This window comes from Bidens hawaiensis, unplaced genomic scaffold, assembly GCF_021521415.1.
Source record: "Bidens hawaiensis isolate Kalapana, Puna unplaced genomic scaffold, B.hawaiensis_p1.1 tig00052911_1, whole genome shotgun sequence".
NCBI lineage: Eukaryota > Viridiplantae > Streptophyta > Magnoliopsida > Asterales > Asteraceae > Bidens > Bidens hawaiensis.
The window spans coordinates 37,658-61,989 of NW_027499501.1; the positions used below are offsets into that span (position 1 = coordinate 37,658).

The 24,332-nt window shown below is 35.2% G+C and overlaps 1 protein-coding gene across 1 annotated transcript; it reads right to left on the reverse strand.

The window, feature by feature from the left end:
• Positions 1-5,643: 5,643 nt before the first annotated feature.
• Positions 5,644-18,393, reverse strand: LOC143599808 (subtilisin-like protease SBT5.4). Its single transcript, XM_077077677.1, has 12 exons — positions 18,269-18,393; positions 18,074-18,166; positions 8,840-8,947; positions 8,664-8,761; positions 8,416-8,580; positions 8,078-8,180; positions 7,430-7,970; positions 7,254-7,348; positions 6,768-7,010; positions 6,559-6,673; positions 6,288-6,477; positions 5,644-6,182 (listed from the first exon to the last, which is right to left on the reverse strand). The coding sequence occupies exons 1-12, from the start codon at positions 18,391-18,393 to the stop codon at positions 5,644-5,646; spliced, it is 2,415 nt and encodes an 804-aa protein (XP_076933792.1).
• Between the last annotated feature and the right edge of the window lie 5,939 nt (positions 18,394-24,332).

A 24,332-nucleotide genomic window follows, 5' to 3' on the forward strand; every position in this document is an offset into this window, starting at 1 on the left:
TGTCTTTATTTAAATAATACTTATCGATAACGGATGACATACTTTATTTTGTTTGTAATATATCTCTAAGTAAAAAATCGATGTTATATAATGATCATAGAATTAGGGTTTCAATTGAAAGACAAAGGATTACATATAAATCAACTACGTGAATCAGATTATATGACTCGGATTAAATAAATTGCATTAAGTAGATTGATCGAATGAACCTGTGAATCGATTGAATCCGATTGAATATGTGTAGGTGAATCGATTGACTCCGATTGAGGATGTTAACCCGATTGAATATGTGAAGGTGAAACAATTGAATACTTGAATCTGATTACAAATGTCTGATAGCTACCTTGAATACTGATGAATTTCATTGTAATAGGTAGATAGTGATTGCAAGGTTAAAAACATGTGAATTGAGATGAAAATTTTTTTGAATATGATAGGCAGCGCAAGTTTGATTTTGAAATTGAATTAAAGTAATTAAAATAATTAAGAAATGTCATGTGACACTTTGAAGAAATTTGATGTAAAATAGAAGGAGAATTTGATGGAAAATCCATTTGCCATGTACCACTTTGAAAACTTCTTGTTAATTTAAAATAAAAGGAAAGATATTGAGTTTTGAATTTAAAATAATTAAAAAATAATAGGAATTGACATGTGGTATTTTGAAGACTCCTTGTTAAATATAAAAAAGAAAGGTTTTTTAAAAATCCACTCTTTTATTATATAGGTAGATAAGATATGATATTAATTGAATAAATTGGGAGCATTTGATATCTCAAATTATTATTATTATATTTATTTATTCAATTTTAGAAAAGCTGAAGTAATCGTAGATTACATAATTAGAAAAAGCAAAGCAAATAATTATTTGCTACAATATTTAAAGAAATCTTCCATGGGTTAGAGCATTCCTAACCTATCCCTTATCCCCATCTCTATAATTACACTAAAAAAATACTACATTTCTCTCTTTTGTTTAGCAAAATAATATTTTTTAATACTTTTACCATTACAGTTTTTTCTCTATACCTTATAAATTTATTAAAAATCATTACATTTTCCTCAAATTTACAAATAATCATTGCATTTTCTCTCTCCATCCCTATAATTTACACTTACAACCACTCAAAACCCCACCCTATAATTTATAAACTCCCCTCACACAAATTTGGGGATAGGATGAGAATGCTCTTACTGGTTCAAAGTGTTGTTTAAATTAGTGATGATTTTCGTTTGTATTTCCGTCCATTTTTCGTATATGAAATCGGGCTTATGTTTTAAAACAAAGTTATATAAAATATATAGTTTTTTTTAATAATAATGAGCCTTTCAGAAGAATGGGTTTGGATTCGTCGTCCTCCCTGTAGGCTGGATATGCTTTAAGATTTTTGAAGATAGAGGTGCAAAAAAACTGATTAGAACCGGTTAACTGGAAATCGAACCGGTTCGATTCTCAAACTGGTTTCTACCAAACCGGTTCCCAAATTGAACCAAACCACCGGTTCGTATAGAGGTCTGGGTTATTTTCAATCAAACCGATTTTAAAACCGGTTAAAACCAATTTGAAACCGGTAAACCAGTTTAAAACCGACCCAAACCGGTTTGGGTCAGGTTGGGCAGTTCTATGCTTAAACCGGTTTCTAAACTGAATCGGTTTGACCCAAACCGGTTTGACATATGCAAAACCAAACCGGTTCGGAAACCGGTTTTGCACACTTTTATTTGGCCAACTCATACGCCTCGTCCAAGGTTTTAGCCTTTTAGGTTTAACTATCTTTACTGTAACACCCGTCAATTTTTGTTAAAAAGGATTTTGCCATGTAGAGTTTGTATTTTAACCAAAACCTGATCCGGTATCTTTAGGGACCTTCTAGTCGTTCTTGTAAGTCTATTCATTTAACTTTTGGTTTAAGATAATACGTTTTGCAAGTGGGAGGGCCAAAGTATAAAATTAGTACAACATAAACCCTAGTCTTTTTCTTTCTTCCCTTGAGTCCGATCGGCAGCAAGGAGGTGTTCCCACCTCGGTTTTCGTGCCATTTCAAGCAGGTTCCAGCCATCTCTCGTCTAATTCAAGGTCGGTTCCATTTTAGTATAACTCTTTTTCACCATTAAACCCTTTGTTGAACACGTTAGGGTTGAGTTTTGATTATAACAATTTCTGACAGATTCGTACTCGTTTATTGCTCGGTCTGTAACTCATTGACAATTTATTGTTTTTGATCGATTCTTGTTTCTATAATGTTATACTTTGAGTCTAGTTTCCATAAAGGTATAATATGTAATTTTTGGACGAGATTTGAATGGTGTTTATGATTTTATAAGATCGAGTGTCAAAGCTGATGCGGGATGACAGATTCTGGTCTGTCTTCTCGACATCATAACTCTTTTTCGACAAGTCCAAATTGGTTGGTTCCACCTCTGGAACTTAATATTTTGAGTTAGGAATGAAACCCAATTGGAATCATTTAATTTGGTTGGGTAATGATTTTTATAAAAATAAAACCATTTTGTTGCGCACTGAAATAGCTGCACATACCTTTCTGTGTTGGAAGAATTTTTATGATTTTTGTGTCAACTGGAAAAATATAATAAAAATATTTTTTTAAATCTAAGACATTTATGCAACTCTGGTAAAATTTCATAATTTATTTCTATGGTTTTCCTATGTAAGAAAATACATCTTTACATACTAAAATCTGCACGTTATACTCGTTATTGATCTATTCGTTCGTTTTAGGCTTAACTGGTGGCTGTCCATTCGAGTACCTTTCGGGACTGTTTTGATTGAGGTTTTTGCTCCATAATCTTCCTATGTATGTCTAATATAATATACTTTAGTATCGTGCACTTTGGTGCTCGTTTGATTGGTCAACTAGTGGTAGATTGTAAGTTAGTATTCGGTTGTCTAGAATAGTGAGTTGTTGCGTTTAACGCGAGGTTTGAATGAATTAACAACCAATTCAGTTCGGGTAGCTTCGGTTTGATATACAGGCTGTTGGAAAATTATTTTTTTAAGTATTGGGGCTGAATTGGTTGTCGGTTACTCAAACGGGTTAGTACAACGCGAATTCGCGTTTATTTGATAGTTGGTGCGTTGTGTTCGCGAATTACCGACCCATCCAACTCGTGTAGTGTTGTGTGGACTTGTTGGCTGTGATTTTATTAAATTTGGTCCACACGGGGCTGAGTTGAATGTTAAGTGCCTAAACAACTCTTAAACGCGCATATGCGCCTACTAGCACTTCCGGGGGTAATTTGGGAATTCTCTACTCTCGGGTTTTCCTAAGGGTGGTTTTGGTTAATTCAAGGCCCCCGGGGGGGGGGGGGGGCTGTTTTAAATGAATTTGGCGAGGTCGAGGCGTTAGATAGATCAAACCATGTTAGAACGCCTCGTAGGATAAACAAGTCGATTCGGTACTGTTAGTAATTACTGTTCGTAATCCGACAGGCTTTTGAGTTGTGGAAGTACTTAAGGGTCCTCTAGCCTGTTGTGATTGTGTGTCTCGTGTCAGGTGAGTTCATGATGCCCCTTCTTATATTTTTACGTTTTGGGCTAGCATACACACCATATTACAACTTACCCGATTTTACTTGTTTAAACTAATTGGATGGTATTACATGGCCTTACTTGTGTTTGTGGGTTTATGAAAATATGTGTGAATTATATTCTATGCCTTAGGATATTTGAGACTCGTTTATGGTCATATATATTCCTTAAGGTTATATATATTACTTATGGCCTACGCTCAAGGATATAGGCTTACTTGTATCATAGTATGCCTTGAGATGATATTTATGTATGTATACGCATGTGTTACTTTATGACCATAGGCTTACTTTCATTATGATATATTCTGGAATGAAATATATATATATATATATACATACGTATGTTTATACATGTGTTACTTTATGGCCAATAATTGACGATGTTAATTGGTCGTTATCGACTAAGGATGTTTGTGTATGCCTACTTTGTGTTTGCATACGGATGGATGGTGACCTTGGCCGGGCCAAACTATACTACTCAGGTTCTAAATCCTGTGGCGGGCCCTGGAAAGCCCGTAAGGGGGGAGGCTCGTGTGGCATAATCACCATCGGATGGAATGTTACGTGTTTGGGTTGTACGTATGCTCGACCCTGATGTTATTACTTGGATATTACGTGTTTGGGTTGTACGTGTGCTCGACCCTGATGTTATTACTTGGATGTTAAGCATAGGGATATAATTATATAGATATATAAGTATGACTACTTATTGTTTATTATGGCCTAACTGTCCAGATCCCGTTTTTATATTTAAACCCTTGGAATGATTTATTTAAATGTCAATTATTAAAACTTGAACTCACTCAGCTTAAGCTGACTTTGTGTGTATGTTAGTGTGTGTTTCAGGTTTAGAGGAGGATGCTTACCGCTTGGACGTGCTCGAAACTACTTGGACGGTTGAAGACATATCTAGTCGGGGATTTCAATAATGAACACTGTTTCTTTTTAACTATGACTAGATATATCTAAAGTTTGTTTTGGGCATCATTCCCGGCTTTGGGGAACTTGTTTTAGTACTTGTGATTTTCCGCTGATTTTATACTCTGAACTGGTTTTCAAATAAAACGAGTTGCTTTGGGTTAAAATTTTGTTAAGTTTTTGGGAATCTTGACACTTGTTATTCCGCTGTTATTTACTCTGAATCGGTTTTAAATAAAACGAAATTTTTCTTGGTTTTAAAAGTTTCTTGTATGATTACCAACGATAGGATTATCGGAATTCGGGGACTTACATTTACCGGTCCACAAATCTTGGGTGTCGATCACTTGAGGATATGATTAACTAATTGTGACCTTATTCAATAGGTTATCAAAGGAATTGTTATAATCTTTCAAGGAGCTTGTATGCACCAGAGGAAATTTCTTCCAAGGAATCTTCCAACGTACATGCATTGGGAAAACCGGTGGAGATAGATTGAACATGGCTCAAATAATTAGTTTAGAATTAATTGTATAGTTTTATTATTTTAGTTCTAATATTTAGTTATTTATTTTAAAAAAAATATCAATTATTATAACATAAAAAATACATGATGAAAAAAAGATTTTACAAAGTATAGGATAGTTGTAAATTATTATCTCTATATGCCTATTATACTAAAAACATTATTTTTCAGACTTCAGATTTACTGAAAGTTGTATATTTCTTTCTTAACATTACACACGTAATTGTATCAACTTTTATAAATAGGGTTTGTTAAATACATCGTCACTTCTATATTTCTATTAATTGACGTAACTATATACAAAAGGATTGGGAGTCTTGAAGCTAATTCACCTTTATTAATTTTCCGTTGTAATCAACTTTTAGTTTCTTGTATTGTTATGTTATAATTTTTAGACTCTCAGAGTCTCAGTTGTACCTTGGGCTTCTGGCTTCTTGTTAGAAGCTCCTCTTTTTCGTCTATAAAATTTGGCCATTAAAAAAAACGATATCCATAGGATTAATAATAACAATATAGAATAGAGAAGGGGAACATTAATAAACCTGAATCACATTCCATAGAAACAAACCCAACAAAATAACAAATAATAAAAACCAATGAACAAGTAACAGGTCATTACTTACTCAAAACAATTACTTTTAAATGGTTTAGGCCACAGAAACCACAATGGGGCTTCTCACATGGTAATGCTTGCCATTAGCCCACAGTAGTTCCCCGAAAACATAATCTTTAATTACTCTTTTGCCATCTGCTTTGACTGTCATCTCAAACTTCTGTACTTCACCCTTCTTCCCAAATGCAAGACGTTTTGGCTCCACATCCACTGATATCCCAACAGGGCTCTTAACACAAACTGCATACGTGCCGGGTGGGCCCACATTCGTCAATCTCCTTGTAACTGTGGCGGTACCATTAAGTTTATAGACAGTTATGGAAGGGTAGTTGAAGTCTAAGATGCTGTAGTTTTTAGGACATTCATAAGGTTGACCAGAAAACCTTTGAATTATGGTTTTGTTGTATCCTCTATTGCATAAAAAGTCGAGATAATCGTGTATGGTTAGATCATAAACCAGTCCAGGATCCATTGCGCGATTTGGGTTAATGTGTCCAGCTCCATAACTAAATGGGGTCGCCTCAATATTAATGTCGTCCAGCATCGGGATCCCTCTGTTGTCTTTTATATTTGCTGCACAGAGATATAACCAGGATTGATATTAATCAGTTATTAAACCAACATATGGGAGACACTTAACATATAACTAACTCATGCGATCAATCTAGTTAAGTTTACCGGTGGTCATGATAGCAGATTTGATAGCAGAAGGGCTCCAGTCAGGGTGGACACTTTTGAGAAGACCGACAACTCCAGCAACATGTGGGCAAGACATTGAAGTGCCTGTGTCTAAGTTATATGGTAATACCGGCTTTACATCTTCAGAATATGCTGCAAGGATATTCACTCCAGGCGCCGTAATATCAGGCTGCACATTTGTCATAAAATAAAGATAATTCATTTTCAGTTAATAACATGCAATGCATAATGCCTCTCTAAAAGAGAGCACCTTAAGAATTTGTGGTGAGACTGAATTCGGGCCCCTAGAAGAGAAATCGGCCATCACTGGAGCAGGCTTCGCATGTATAACAGTTTCAGGACGGGCTATGTAGCCCAATGGATTACTACATCAACATAACATATCATGTCAGGAATAGAGTAAATAAAATGAATAAAGGTGGAAACACGAGGTAGCCGAATTGGGTTGATGGTAGTTACTTGGTAGAGTTGAGGTAGGCAAAGAGACGAAGCCCATCAGCGTATGTGATGTGTACTGCTGGAAGCACATGAGGATCAGACATTATGGCATTGCCTTTGGTTTTATCATCGCAAAGAATCATGCCAGCAGCACCAATAGTCGCAGCTTCTATGCCCTTGTTAACCCTATTGCCTCCCGTTAGGCACACCACAATCTTCCCTTGAACCTTTTCCGCGGCAAGTGTTCCATCTTTGCAAAGCATTCTATGCGCACACATGTACATATATATGTCATTAAATCATTAATACTACAATACAAAACTGAGAGAAACTAAGAATTAATTGTTTCAAGAAAATTATGAAAATGATGGAGATGCTCTAAGGTAGGTATCTTAGATAGCGGCTAACCCAGATTTCAAGTGTAACTAAGAAAATAAAACCCCATCAATTCGTTTCCAAAAGATGTTTTTTTCTTCTAACTTTAAAAATAAAGGTAAAGGTACGTACGCATTTAACATTGTTGCGTGATCAGCTTTAGCATTTGCAGCACTGATTAGTGGATACAATCCATCAGTCGGCAACAGATTAGGCGTGCCTAATCCCTGTATTATGAGACAAACAAAGAAATTAGCTAACACTAGATTTTAAAGCTCAAGAGAATAATGTATTAATATTTTTTGAACCTTCAAGTTAAGTCCACTTGCAAGGTGAACATAAGAGTGAAACTCGCGATCAATCGTGCTAGCCCCTACAGTTATAACCCATGGAGCCAAATTAGTGACTGTTCCAAATTGTGGTCCACTATTCCCTGCAGAAAACACAACAGTGATTCCATTCTTGACTGCGTGGAACGAGGAAATGGCTAGACCATCATACATGTATTCGGCTGCATCTCCGCCAAGAGATGCTGAAATTACATCAACCCCATCATGGATGGCGGTTTCAAAACCTTTGACTATATCTACCAGATTGCATTCAGCTCCAAAAATTGAAGATGGTGGCCAGCAGATCTTGTAAGCTGCCACTCGGGCTCGTGGTGAACCACCTTTTGCGGTTCCATTAAATTCATCTTTGTAACTCACTCCTTGAACAAAGTTACCACCTGCAGTTGATAATGTATGGCTACCGTGCCCTTTGTGGTCACGTGCACTGTTCATTGAAGGGTCTAGTTGTCCATATGAGGCCTGATAACCTTTGTTAAAGTACTTGGCACCAATAAGTTTACTGCAAACATAACCAATATATAAATAGGTATGCATGTTTTAATGGAAATAAAAAGAAAAGAGTAATAATTTAATATATACATATGTTACTAATATATATATGCTTACTTGTTGCAAGGAACTAAGGTTTGGTTGTCACATCCGCCCTTCCACTTAGATGGAATGGGTCCGTAACCCTTACCACTAAAGCTTTTTGATTCAGGCCAAACACCTGCCAAATGATACAATATCGGTACCGATGGGTGACAATCATAAACCATAGTCACTAATCAGTCAGTGTGTAACTACCATTATATTTCTAACCTTTAATTATAATTAATAGTTTAAAGTTCTTGATTTCTTGTTAAAGTTCTTGATTTTAATACATAGGTATGTTTATTAATTTCTAGAAACCTACTAATACAAAAAAAAAAAAAAAATGACAACCAAAGCACAAAACAAGTTACCCGTGTCAAGATTGGCAATGATGATGTTTTCACCATATTTTGCTTTCGCCCACAAAGAAGATGAACCAACTAGACCATTATTTTCAAGCTTTAAGAAATCCCAGGAATGGGTTGTGTGTAATTTTATTCCTTTATTCTGGATCATCAACACCACGTCGGGGTGCTCTACATGATATACACGTAAATTAAATCGTCATTATAGATTTTCACACAACAAATAAGTCGAGTGTTTTAAGAACATAATAAACCTGCAATTTTAGCTGCATCTTCTTCGTCAAGAAGAGCAGCGAAGCCGTTAAACTGTTTATCGTATGAGTAAATCATGGCCTCGTCAACTCTCTCTTTGCTGTTTCAAAACATAGAGTAAATTAAGGGGCGAATTTAACATAGGTTTATTTTTGTTTTTTGTATACCAAACATTTACCTCCCTAACATTGAACCAAGCAACTCAAAGTGAGAATCTTTAATTTGAGATGCTTCAAATTCATGATTTAATCCTCCCAAGTAGACTATATAAGACTGAAAATCCGAAAATATATATATAAAATCAATTTATAGAAAAAGAAAAGAGAAACATGTCATAAAATGAATGCTACTTCACCATTTTGCTTTTGATTGCCAAAGATGAAGACTCCAACACACATATTGTGATGAAGATGGTCAAAAGAGTACTAGAAAAATTCATGTTCTGCATTTGTTAATTAATGCAAGATTAATAACTATTCGGACAACACACCTAGCCATCCCATTCCTGACTTGGTTTAGGCGGGGAGCACTCGGGGATTACAGGTCGAGTACTCGACGCCTAGGCACGATTTTTGCAACCAGTGCTGGTAATAGTCACAGGAAGAAATACAACATAATAAAATCTATAAAATAGTTTGAAAGAAGAATTAAATCATTCAATTCCCCACCTCACCTTTTCTTTAATTTGTTGCAGTTGGATTAATTTGTTAAGCCATCTTCATTTTTTTTTCTTTTAAACAGGCAAAAAAACCAATATTGGAAGGTAATTAACCATATCAAACAGATAGTTTATTTTGGAAATAGCTGAGTCTAATTAGTAAGTTATATCAAATCATGATTAATTTGTAATTAAACTAATTATTTACTACGCAAAATATATGGACAATTATTCCTGCTTTAATTATTATAAGTAAATGGGATAGTTAATTAATAGCCTGCTATATGTGCACGGTTTTTTTATAAAGAAAAACAAAACTGAAGTCGAGAAGCGTTTATGAACAGAGAAATATAAAAACTTCATTCTTTAAAAGGCTCCATTTTTATTTATTTATTATTTTTGGTAATCCATTATATTCCGAAATGTCCTTCCATCTTCACATTATCAGATTTATCATTTATCACCACATCTATAATTACTTTTATAACCAGATTATAATTAATTAGTATAATAGGTTATAGCTATATATAGTTTATGTACGTAGCATAAGGTCATGGGTATACTCTAACCTCCTTAACACCGCATAAGCATCACATAACTCATTTTTCTCTTGTTCACTTCATCTCACCCAAAGAAAATGGTTTAATCTATTTAACTCTATCTCACTCCTATTAATTGTTAATTTAATATATTGTCCTTTGTCTTTTAACAACCCGTAAAAAGCATAATCCATGACCCTTTTGAACAAATTCAATACAAGTGAGGAGTGGTTTAATCCATCTTTAAAGTGTCATGTTATCTTAATTTATGTTGGGCGTTAAAATACATCACTAGGCCTAATTAGGAAAACCCAAACTTAATTATTATAGAAACTTTCATCTTTAAAAGACAATACCTTAATAACAAAAAGTTGTTTCCATAATAACCCATATAATATTTGTGATAACCAAATCCATACAATTACTTGTTGTAAGACACAATTTCATAAAATAGAAACTTTGTTAAACCAAGAATTAAAACTCGAATCTTCACCCAAGTTTGGTTAGGGCAGTACACACAAGAATCATCGTAGGACATATCCAAGGTAATTCAGTTATTTAACCTTAGGGCGTGTTCGTTTCATGGAATTTGTGAAAATTCAAAGAAATTGGAATTAAAATCCCATGACGTGGGGGCTGTTCAAAAAGCTCGAGGCTCGAAGCTCGGGCATGTGGCTCGCTCGAAAAAAGCTCGATTAAAACTAGCTATAAAAAGTTGATTTTAAACATCCTGAGCTGATTTGGATCATTTTTGTAACCGAGCCAAAATTGACTGTGGCTCGGCTTGATTTATGGCTCGGCTCATTGGCTCGATCTTAAGCTCGTTTAACTTTAAAATCAAGCTAGAGCCTAACTAAGTTACCCCGTTTAATTTCGAGCCTGAGCTCGAAAACACCCTGGCTCGACTCGTTAACAGCCCTACGTGGCGTATTCATTTCGTTGGAATTAGAATCTTAATTCCATTTTGGTGTGTACGGTTATCAAAGAATTGGAATTGCATTTCAATTACTTCAAATTCCTTTAAATAAATGAATTCCAAGTTCTTCCAAAATGTGGAGGAATTCAAGTAATTCATAGGAATATTTGATAGGTCGACGTTTTGGGTGTGTTCGCGTTCGGTTCGACACTATGGGTCAGTTCGCGTCCGGTTTGACGCCCCGGTTCGGTTCATGCTCGGTCGCCTCGGGCCAGTTCAGTTCGACTCATTTCTTGAGTTTGTTTTTATTATTTTTTATTTTTTAACGAGGACAACGAATAAAGCATTTTAAATATTTTTTGTTTTTGATTTATATTTTGAGTTATGAATTTATTATTATTATTTTTTAATATTTTTTTTGATCTTAATAGAAAACCCCTAAAAAGATTCAAAAAAATAATAATAAAAAAATCATAACGCAAAATATAAATAAAAAACAAAAAATCTAAAATGTTTCCGTCGTTATCCTCGTAAAAAAAATAAAAAAAACCAAACCTGTTTTGACCCAAACCAAATCAACCCTTTTTTAATCGACCCGTTCTGACCCAACTCATTCCGACCCAAACCTATTTTGACCCATGACCCGTTTGACCCAACCCATTTGTCACCCCTACCTGAAAGTGGTGGGGTTGGCCGGAGATGCGGTGATATATGTGATGATATATTACAATTCATGGTCAAATGAAAACATCAATAATGGAATTGGATTTCAATTCCTTCCAATTCCAATTTCTACTAGAATGTTTATATTCCAAATCCAGTTCTTTCTAATTCCAAATCCTATGCAAATTTTAATTCCAATTCAATTCTATTATGTGAAACGGACACGTCCTTGTTTAACTTAGGAATCCTAAGTCAGTGAGTCTGAGTGTTTCTCTTTTTACTTAATCTTTTGGGAGCTGATACATTCCTACACCTTTATTGGTATATAATCAATCAAGACTTTATTTCTGCCATTATTCTGTCCCAACTTTAACAACACAATTAGTAACTCAGGGAGTGAGCCAGGGGTATATACGAGCAGTACCATCTGTGGAGACTCACACGCACAGTGACCCGATGCAAGGAAATTCTCACTGGAATCGTTGCATCATACATCCTGCATATTTTATTAATCCTGGCAGGGAAATAGTTGGGGAAGGTTGTAATGTTTATGGTATGTTTGGGTAGGCGGATGCAAGGCCGAAGGAGGGTGGGCATGTGCTCACTGTCCAGCCCAAACTTACACTGCTATACATAACCAAAAATCCCAATTTAAGCCCAAGTGCCCAAGAACTTTTTGAGAAAGTACAGGCGTAAATGAGTCGAGCCGAGTTTGAGCTGAACTAGGCACGATCTCGGCATGTGAGTTATTTTTTCAAGCTCGAGATTAGCTTGTTTATTATTTATTAATTAATTTATATTTGTTCTAACTTTTTTTATATATTTTGAGAAAAAACTTAAATGAGTTTAAGTTCGGATCAAGCTCGTGTAGTGGCCTTAAATGAGCTAAAGCTCGGCATGAACTCAGTTGTGTAGTGCGATAATTAATAAATATAAGTACAGAAGCAGTAAACTTAAAAATACGCAACACTCGACGAGTATGAAGCCCAATCGATCCGGGACAAAATTTGAGTCGAGCTAGTAAGTTTACTCTTTTCTTTATTTATTTTTTATCTCTTGAATGTTGATAACTTGATTTGAATACATATTTAGCTGCTAATTTACATAAATATTCATTTTTATTTATGATTTAAATCTTAGTTAGATGCATGATTAGCTGATTTGAGGGTCTTAGTGGCTAATTTTAGGAATTATTTTGCACTAACTTAAAACATTTCCTATTTTATTTTGCACTAACTTGACCCGGCCAAATTTTGCGCCAACCCATATTGTGCCCACCTTACAAAACATTTTTGTATCCGCCCCCCTTGGGAGCACGTACGCTAGATGTATGATTGATTGTGGACTTCATTGGTTCATATACCATATGTGTCAAACATTATAATTTGTTTATTTATGTGTCTTAAACTCATGACTCCACTAGTATTTTTGTTGACGTACTTAGAGTTTGTACTTACAGGAAACTTTATTGATGGGGAAGTGCATGTAGACGAACGATAGTGGAAACTAAGAGGGTGCCTTATGATGATATCTAAATAAAGAACCTTTTGATGTTTTAGTTGATGTAATAATAGTGTAGACATTTATTAACAACCCTTTAATTACTTTAGTGATGCGATTGCATCCAAGACTCTGTTTGGGTCATGGTTGATCCGTAGACAACAATGTGTCATATCCAGCCCGTTTTAAGGGCGTATGACATGTAGTGATGAAGAATGAAATAAACGAAGGAGAGCATAAGGTAAGTGCATAAACAGAGACAAGCAAACTTAAAATGTAAGTGAAGAACGAAGTCGTTGACGACAATTGACATTATGATAGATGATCCAATAGTAAAATCTTATGCAAGAATGATGGAAGGAAGAATGCAGCATGAGGATATCAAGATTGATACACGGAAGAGTGTTGTAGAATATGATGTGAAGAAGGAAGATGTCGATGCAAGTTGGAACAAGAAGAATTGATGGATTGAAGTCCTTAAACTATCTTTAGTTTAAGGGGAAGTATTCAAGTTCATAACGAAAGATTATGTCATGTTAATTATCATGTGATAGTGTTTTAATTAGGCTTAGTAGTTTGTACTTTGGCTAATGTCTGACGAAGTTAGATAGTAAATTGCCGGAAGTCACGGTTATGTGACCTAATCACTAAACACCGTTAATGTGTTCATGTTTTAAGATCAACAATTATCTATGGCTATTTTCTCTTGTTCGATCCTATTCCTACATGCTTTATATCATTATCATTGACGTTAGACTGTAGGTAGTCCCAATTCCCAAAGATCATGAGACTTACGAATAGTTTTTTTTTATCTGGATTTTTCGGTACTTATAACCACGGCTGGCCCAATGGGCTTGAGCCCCAAAAATCTAAGGGCCCTTAATTAGGAAGAAAAAAAATCTCAGTGTTAATCTCTATCATGTTATACACTTAAAAAAAACACTGTTAGTATATTTATCACCCAACAAAAGATCAATTTTGTTTCAAGATCTATCGATCATTTTGTTTTATTATTTGCATTTTCCTTTTATCTGCATTTACGTTAACTTTTTTCTTTTTCTTTTATTTTCATTTCTTAGCTATAATACTTAAATTTTAGCATGTGCTCTACAATTTTATAAACTTTATTGATAGAAAGAAGTTGATATTAAAATCATGTCATAAATATTGTAGATAACAAGTACCAATATTCTATCAAACTGAATTAGGTTTATGGGATGATAAACGCTCATAGAGTTACTAAAAACTAGCATAGGTTATTCAACCTGACCCAGTGACGGATCTAGAACAAAATGTTAGGGGTAACGTTCACCTTTTTTTACCGTATTTCATATAATATAAATTAAACAAAATAGAAACACAATAATAAATACATTTAAACACATGGGCTGCAGATTTCTCCTCTTCGGTTTTTGATAACTTGAAATCAAGCCATTACATTCCACCCATTCCACCATTACCTGAGCAAGGTCACACATTCCACCCAAATTTGCAAAATTACTATCTTCCTTTCAAGTGTGATATGTCACATCCCAACCTAAGCGGAAATGTCGGGGCGTGATCTGATTGTTTACAGCTCGAAGATACTATCATAATATAAATATGACAATATCTAATTAATTATTTTATTGCAATTACACACACAATATCCAAATACAATAAACAATTTAAATATACAAATATAAGCTCAAATAAATATTAACTTGATTATATCATAAGGTTTTGTCTATATGTCCAAACTTCAATCTTCAATACAAGCAACCTATATATGCGTATAAAATGGAGTTTTGTCAACATAAAGTTGAGTGAGAATATCACCAGTTTTGACACAACAATATAAATAGCATAACATGAGAAGTGCGGTAAATATAATCAAACCATAAACAAGTATGCAGACCGTTGCCAAGCGAATCGGGCGTTGGTCACTAGCAGGAACACCCGCTATATGATTGATTGAATAGTAATCCCAATATACGATTGATTGAATGGTAACACAAGTAAGCAAGTAGCACGTATGTTTGATTAAATCACTCACAATAACACGTATGCATCTGTTTGAATATATATATATATATATATATATATATATATATATATATATATATAGTATGAAATACAAATACGTACGCATATGTCCCCAAAACATTTAGAAAAGTTGTAAAATAGGGGAATGATAAACTCACCTTAAGCGATTACTAAATGCGATTAAACGAGCTAACGAATAAGCGAGTCGTCTACTACATGTCAAACGATAAATATAATTCAGAATCTGAGATTTTAGGATACGATAATATAAATAAAAACAAACTCGTGGCCCCTAGAATCAATCCAAACAGACGTTTAGAACTTAAGTTATGTTTAAATTTAAGATTTAAGCGGATAGTCATGTTACGAGAATAAAAGTCGGGTTTTGGTCAGTAGCCTTAAAAATCATGTTATGAGAATAAAAGTCTTCTGGACCGAACGTTGAATCCGACCAGAAGTATGAGAAAACGGATAGTCAAACTTGTTGACTATTTTGCCCTTTAACGAGTTTTAAACGATTTGACCAGTCAACACCCTTCAACCACCGAAATTGATTAAAGGTTATTGACTAGGGAATGTATATGAATGATTCCTATGTTTACAACTTACCTTGAAAGTGAAAGAATCAAGAGATTTGATGAGTCAAAGGTCCATACGCATGCAAAGTCAAACGAACAAGCATTGTATCTTCAACGAATAAGCAAAAACCAAAAGGTTTGGTGATGTTCAGAGGTAGGTTACGGCTAGGAGGTCTCTCTAGGGTTAGGATACAGGTTTGTGGCAGAGAATTATGATGTGTTTATATAGAGATTACAAAAACGAACTATATTTGAAAGATTTACTCGTTTAAGTAACAAAATACGATTTTAATGAGAATATCAATGTAATATATCAAAGATTTCGTGATTTATCAGTAATTTAAGAATATGGACTTGTATTTTAGTTATAATCCTTTTCTTGGACCTTAATTTACCTGATTTATGCCAAAAATAAGCGATTTGGATGCTAAAAACAAATTAGGAAACAAAATAAGTTATTTAATGAGAAATTTAGTACAATAACTAACAAAATTTGGCTTGAAAACCAAGAAAACAAAATTGGACCAGCTATAACATTTCTTGGAGTTTAAGTTTCGTTAATTTAATCGAAAATAGGAAAGAATTGGCAAAGCTAGTCCCTGTAGTTCTCGAAAATGCGATTTTTAGCCGTTTTAAGCGATTTTAAAGGTTTCTAAGGGCTATTTGGCATAATTAAAAGTTATGAAATTATAAAATAAGTTAAACCAAGTTAAATACCAATAAATACAAGTTTTAAATAGTTTGGAAGATCCAAATTACGTTCCCGAATCAATTCAAACTTAAACAAATACAAATACAAAAAATCCGAGATGTTACATGATAAAAGGTCGAAAGATCACCCTAACTACATCCTCTTTCTTCATTACTAAAGTCATTTGGATACATCTCTGAAAATGCCACTATCTTAGATATTCCAAACCTAGAAAATGAGTCACAAGGATTTAAACCGGACATATTTTCTATCAAACTAGTTGAGACCTCACTAAATCTATTTCCAACTTCTTGAATTTGCATCTTATTGAATTTGCATGTCCAAAACCGTACTTTCTGTTTTTTTTATTATCATAACTTTTCGTCATATCTAGCATCTTAAATCTTGTTTTTTTTCATAAAAAGATGTCACTCTATCCAACATCTTTTCAAACCCTTTTTGTATTAAATTATTCAATGCTCAGTTTGTCCCGTTTATCGACGTAGATGTTTCTAACAAGTCTTGACTCTTTTTTTAAGATGCTTTGATAGAGCATTTGTGTGGCCTAAAATATTGTCTAACAAGTGTATATAAAACACAAAATTAAGACTCTTAAAATATGATAGAATACCTTTCGCATTAGCTCATTGTTGCGCGCTCTCTCTATCAGCTAATGTGATTCCATGTCGTGATCTTTCTCACAAAATTAATTTAGTAAAATTTTAAGTAAATATTTTTTGTATATAATATTAATTTCATCTTTAATCTTAACTTTTGTTTTTGTTTTATTTTATGTTTCAACTTCAAAATATTATGTATATATTTTCGTAATTTTAAAATATATAAAAATGCCAAAAAGAATTTAAGTTTTTATTGTGTTTGTATATATTCTATTAAACCTTGTTTTATTCAAAATCATATGTTTTGTTGTCAAGGTCGTTCATGCAAAGTTTGTTGGAAACCTAGGACTTAAACAAATCACTTACAAGTTGAGAGACTAAATTTGGGAGGGCCTGTGAATGAATTTTTCATTGACCCTCGAGAGGGTCCGTGAACGAATCTTATTTGTTCTAAGTTTTGTGTAGTTATACATAGACAGGTAGATCAAAATCAAGTCTTGCTTGGAGTTTCAGATACTGAAGCGCTTAAAAGAAAACGAGAACGTGAAAGTTGATGGTTGAACCTAAAAAAAATGAACTGATTGTGTCTGAAGACAAGGACAGAAACCAGTCGGCTCAAGAAAGTCAATAAAAGAAAATTAGATGCCAAGCCTCCCGCATCTAATGTTTTTCAAATATGCTGTTGCCAATCCTTCCCAGAAAATAAGATTGAAATTCAAGTCTACAAAATCGGGAAATAAAGATTTGTCCAAAATCCAATTTGGTTCAAGATTCTAGATCAAGACAAATACTAAGTTTTAAGAAATAAAGACGAAGCAAAGAACTTGACGAAGGTTCCTCGACATACTCAATCCTAGAGGAAGAATGTAGGGCCAATATTCTATATTGTTATTAGGATTGTGCATGTCGTTTTAGTTTGCTTTTAGTCGATGTATTTCGTACTCGGTCCGTTTATTTTGCACGATTAAAATGTAAAATTTGGAGAAATGGGGACCCTATAAAAGTGTCACTTTACCCATTTCTCCAAACAACTTAAGAAACATAACCTCTGGAAATAAAGTTTCTCTCCACCCTTCACCCATCACCCACTTCTCTCTTATTTTAACAAACTAAGATCCGAGATTCGAGTGTTGTTGGTGATTTCCGCTAACCAACAACACGGATTGATCCGACTAAAGTTGTGAGATCCATTCTAGAGGACCTGCATCTTGTCCTCATATACAAGTGAGCAAAATGGGATCGTAGAGCGTCGTCATCGCCATGTTGTGGAAACAGGACTTGCCCTTCTGGCACAACCCAATCTTCCTCAACGTTTCTGGCAATTTGCTTTTGAAACATGCTGTTTACTTAATCAATCGACTCCCCGCTCGTGTCTCCTCCAACAAATCTCCATATGAGCATGTTTTTAAATGAAAACCTTATTACTCTTTCCTTCGTGTTTTCAGATGCCAATGTTTTCCTTATCTTCGTCCGTACAACCGTCATAAGATTGATTTTTGGTCCACTCCATGTGTCTTTCTTGGCTGCAGCCTTGTTCACCATGGTTACCGGTGCTTTGATCCGTCTACCGAATGGATATACATTGTCCGACACGTTCGTTTCAATGAACATGCCTTCCCATATCATACCCCTGTACCTACCCAGCCCTCACCAAGACCCGAACCGCCATATATCTCTATCTTTCCTGAAACCCCACCTGGTTATTTCATGGTCCGCTCGTAAACAACGAACTATCTCTCGGTCTTCAACAGAATCTGAATATAAGGCTATTGCTTATACTTTAGCAGAACTGATATGATTAAAATCTCTCCTTCATGAGCTCGGTCTGGTTAGCAAGGCACCAACGCTTTGGTTATGAACCTACAAATGACAATCATCCTATAAACAATGAATTTGCAAATGACTATTTCATTAAACAATTTGGATCTACTAAAGCTAGAAAAATAAATTTCATGTTAACATTGTTTTCCACCGACATGATTTAACTTTAAAAAAAAATTTTAACTCCGCCAACTATAAACGATTTTGGTTTATTATTGCCGGTCCCAAGCCCGGATAAAGGAGGAGGGTTTATATTAAAAAAAATGTTTGAAAAAGAGCCTCTAACTTGATAGTTAGCTTGAGACCTCTAAAAACCTTGGGCCGCCACTGCTTTGGTGTGATAATCTTGGTGCGATCTATCTCTCTGCTAATCCACTATTTCATGCACGCACGAAACACGTTGAAGTAGATTACAAGTTTACCACTTTGTTCGTGGACAGGTTACTCAAGGAAAGCTGAACGTCAAGTTTATCTCCACTGATGATCAAGTTGCTAATGTATTTACAAAGCCCTTGTCTTTACAAAGATTTGAGTTTCTGCGGTCCAAGTTGCAGGTCATTCCCTGCCCTCAACTTGTGTTGTTAGACTAAGTTATTTTAGACAGACAAGTTTATTATTATTGAGGGTATCAATTTTTTTTATAACTAAAACTGATTTGCTATTTAACTAAAACTGTAATTAGTTTATCTATATATTGGGCGTTGTATTCATTCTATAATCAATAATAACAATCATATTCTATAACAAGATTTGATTGCGTTAGGCCTCCAAACAACTTACAAACAACTTATTATTTATTCCATCAACTACTTACAATGGTCTATATCACGGAAACCACAATGGGGCTCTTCACATGTAAATGCTTGCCATTAGACCATACTAGTTCCCCAAAAACATAACCTTTATTTACAATTGTGCTATCAGCTTTTATTGTCAACTCAAACTTCTGTTCTTCACCCTTCTTCCCAAATACAAGAACTTTGGGTTCCACATCCACTGATATCCCAGCAGGGTTCTTAACGTGAACTGTATATGTTCCGGGTGGGCCCACATTCGTCAATCTTCTTCTGACGGTGACTGTTCCGAGTAGGTTAGGGACAGTTATGGAAGGGTAGTTAAAGTCTAAGATTCTGCTCTTTCCAGGACATTCATGAGGATGATTATAAAACCTTCGAAGAATGTTTGGTGGGTATCTTCTAGTGCATAGAAAGTCGAGATAATCGTCTACCGTAAGATTATATACTAGTTCAGGATTCATTGCACGATTTGGATTAATCTCTCCAGCACCGTAGCTAAACGGATCAGCCACATTTTTATTTTCATCCATCATCGTGTGCCCCGTGTTGTCTTTTGTATTTGCTGTAAAAGTACATGCGAGATGATAATCAGTTACTAAACTAACATACTAGCAACAATTAATCAGTAAAGTTTACCAGTGGTCATGATGGCGGATTTGATGGCAGCAGGGCTCCAGTCAGGGTGGGCACTTTTGAGAAGACCAACAACTCCAGCAACATGTGGGCAAGACATTGAAGTGCCTGATAGTAAGTTATACGGTAATCCTAGAATATTTTCATATTCTGAATATGCCGCAAGGATATCCACTCCAGGAGCCGTAATATCAGGCTGCACATTTTTCATAAAACTAAGATAACTAACTCGTCAAGAAAAAAATCTGTTACTAGTTCAAACACCTTAAGAATCTCTGGCGTGATTGAATTCGGGCCCCAAGAAGAGAAGTTGGCCATAACTGGAGCAGGCTTTGTGTGTATAGCAGGCGCAGGAGGGATATAGTGATGTCAGAAATACAGAGAAATATAGTGATTAGAGGTGGCAAAATGGCCGGGTCGGGTCAGACGAGGTCTGGTTGATGGTAGTTACTTGGTGGAGTTGAGGTAGGCGTAAAGACGAAGCCCATCAGCATATGTAATGTGTGTTGCTGGTAGCAAATGAGGATCAGCTATTATGTCATTTCCAGTGGTTTTATCATTGCAAAGAATCATGCCTGAAGCATCATCAAGTACAGCTTCTAACCCCTTGACAATCCTCTCATTGCCTCCCCTTAGGCACACCAAGATCTTCCCTTTAACCTTCTCCTTGTCAAGTTTACCTTGCTGGCAAAGCATTCTACGTCAGCAGGCACACATATATAACACCATCAATATTACAATACAAACCAAGAGAAACTAGGAAAATGTTTTAAGAAATTAAAAGTTCGTACGCGTCCATCAATGTTGCATTTTTGCCTTTCGCATTTGCAGCATTAATCAGGGGATGAATCCAGTATTTTGCCAGGTTTTGGACAAGCTTAATCCCTGTCATTATAGGACAGAAAAACTTGAAGTTATATCTCCAAAGAAAACTAAGCGAATTGGTAATGTAACGACTATGGATATTTGAACCTTCAAGGTAAGTCCATTAGCAAGGTGAACAAAAGATTCAAACTCGCGATCAATCGTGTTAGCCCCTACGGTGATAACCCAAGGAGCCACATTGGTCACTGATCCAGGTGCGGGTCCACTATTCCCTGCAGAAAACACCACAGTGATTCCTTTCATGACAGCATGGAATGAGGCAATGGCTAGACCATCATTTATGTATTCAGCAGGATCTGCACCAAGAGATCCCGAAATTACATCAGCGCCGTCATGGATGGCGTCTTCAATCCCTTTCACTATATCCGAATGAATGCATTCGCCTCCTTGTTTACGTGGCCAGCAGACCTTGTAAGTAGCCACTTGGGCTTTTGGTGAACCACCTTTTGCATTTCCCATCAACGCTCCATTGAAACTCACATTTGGAACAAAGTTACCTCCAGCAGTTGATAATGTATGGCTACCGTGCCCTTTGTGGTCACGTGCACTGTTCATTGAAGGATCTAGTTTTCCATTTACGGCCTGATAACCTTTGTTATAGTACTTGGCCCCAATAACTTTACTGCAAATACCGTCAATATATATAAATCATAATTTAATTTTTAATGTATAATGTAATCAGATAAGAACAAAGAAGTAACGTTCTTACTTGTTGCAAGGAACTATGGTTTGGTTGTCACATCCACCCTTCCACTTAGATGGAACCGGCCCATAACCCTCGGCACTGAAGCTTTTTGATTTAGGCCAAATACCTAACAGAGAACAAATTTAGAAAATGTAGCATATATGTTAAAAGGGTCCAACACAAAATCAGATTCAAGGCTCCTAGTATCTTGGAGAATATTTAATATAATAATTAGTTTATTATTATAAGATAAGTTACTCTTATTTTATTTAATCCTATTTGTTTTGGATTCAAATTGTGTATTTGAGTAAGTATAGGATTGGAACCGTAGGTTTATATATACCCTAGTTTCAATGTATCAGTTTTATTAAGTTTTTCTCGTTAGTTGTTTTCTTAATAAAAGTTTGTGTTCTTGATTCATCCGCTAAAAGGTTAACACTATATATTACAATCAAAACTGGTTAGGAAGGTACAAAGCAAGTTACCAGTGTCAATATTGGCAATGATGATGTTTTCACCATATTTTGCTTTTGACCACAAAGAAGATGAACCAACTAAACCATTCTTTTCAAGCTTTAAGAAATCCCAGGAATGGGTTGTGTGTAAATTTACGCCTTTATCCTGGATCACCGACACCACGTTCGGATGCTCTACATGATATAAATATTGAAAGTTAGTTGCAAATTAAAGATTAGCTGACTGTAATTCAAATATACATTGGCCAACATGTTAGAATACATAATAAACCTTCAAGTTTAGTGGCATCTTCTTCGTCAAGAATCGCAGCGAAGCCGTTAAACTGTTTATTGTACGAGTAAATCAAGGCCTCATCGACCCTTTCTTTGCTGTTTCAAAGCACAATGAAGAAAAACAGGTCCACTACTTTGATCCAAAGTAAACATATCATGTTTTGTTATTTTCTACAGATAATTTAATTTACCTTCCTAGCACTGAACCGAGAAACTCAAAGTGAGAATCTTGAATCTGAGATGCTTCTAATTCAGGATCTAGTCCTCCCAAGTAGACTATATAAGTGCAAAAATCAGAAAATGTTCGGACATTAAAAATATTAATTTACAAAAAAAGAAAACAGTGATGAAACTAACTGCATGCATGAATGCTACTTCTAGTATACCTTTTTACTTTTGATTGCCAAAGACACCGAGTGCAACACACATAGAGTGATGAAAACGGTCAGATGAACACTAGACATCTTCATGTTCTGCGTTTGTTAATTAAATTAAGAAAGATAAATGTTAGTAACCAAAATTTTCTAAAGCTAATTCGTAATCAATAATAATTACTCTTGCAGATAATAACTAAACTATTTTGCACAAATATGGAAATTTTCAATGTTTCAATAAATGTAGAAAAGCCGATCAAGTGCTAATTACACAAGTTGGCTTCGGGGGTTGGATTTATCTGAGCGAAGTGAAATTTTAAGCAAGCTCGGCTTGTAGAAAACTCTAGTCATCTCATTTATTTATTTAAAAAGAAATTTAAATTTTATGCTTTTATACATATTTTTGTATATAAATGCAAAAGGTAACCTTCTTGAAATATAAATAATATATGGGGTGGGATCGAGCGAATTCCTCCTAACTCTTAACGAGAGAACTAGAGAACTCATGGGGGGCGTGGGTTTGCCTTACCACAACAGTATATATTACTATATACATGCAGTATACACTACATATATGCAAGCACCAAGCTTTTTCGACCATCCTAATAAATTATAATATTAGTGGCTAGTTGCTATTGCTGGCACCCGTTGCCTGTCTCATGTTCCCTCCGACGAATTTGATTTCAATGGCAGCGACCAAATAAGCACATTAAAACCTCATCTCCATCGCTTCTTGATTATGTGCAGGAATTACGACGGGCTGTTTAAGACATCCCGAGGTCAACAGTCTGGAAAGAAAGCATCTGGCAATCTGGTAGTAGTACTGGGGACGAAAGACAGCATACTAAAGTCTATAAAATAGCTATAAAGAAAAATGAACCATATAATTTCCTACCTCAATGTTTTCTCTTTTGTTTGCGGCTACCGGATTGATTAACTAACTGCCTAAGCCACCAGCATATTTATTTTAACAGGCATCAAAACAATTTCATAAATTAATTAATCATATTAAATACATAGTATTTTAGTCATGTCAAATCAACTGTAATTAAACTAATTAATGCAAATTATACGGACAATTACACCTGCTTTAATTGCATGCGTTACATTTTAATGGTTAAGTACAAATCTTGTATTACCAACAGCAATGGCCTAGTGGTAGACGTAGAGATGCACAAACCGGTTTAAAACTCAAAACCGGTTTGGGTTAAAACCGGTTCGGTTTGGTCAACAAAAGTTAAAACCGGTTTATGATCGGTTTTGGTTCGGGTTTAAACCAGTTTTTGCCCGGTTTTGGTCGGTTTCGGTTCGGTTAACTGGTTTGGACCGGTTTTGGTGGAGAAAACTACAAACCGGTTCCAAACCAACGGTTTCAATCGGTTCCAAACCGGTTTCTACATAATCGGTTTCAAACTGGTTCAGTTTCGGTTCAGTTTTCGGGTCGGTTCGGTTAACCGGTTTATTTGCCCACCTCTAGGTAGACGGCTTGGGTTCTCTAGTGGAGACCCAAGTTAATTCAATCCTCACTTGTGTCCCT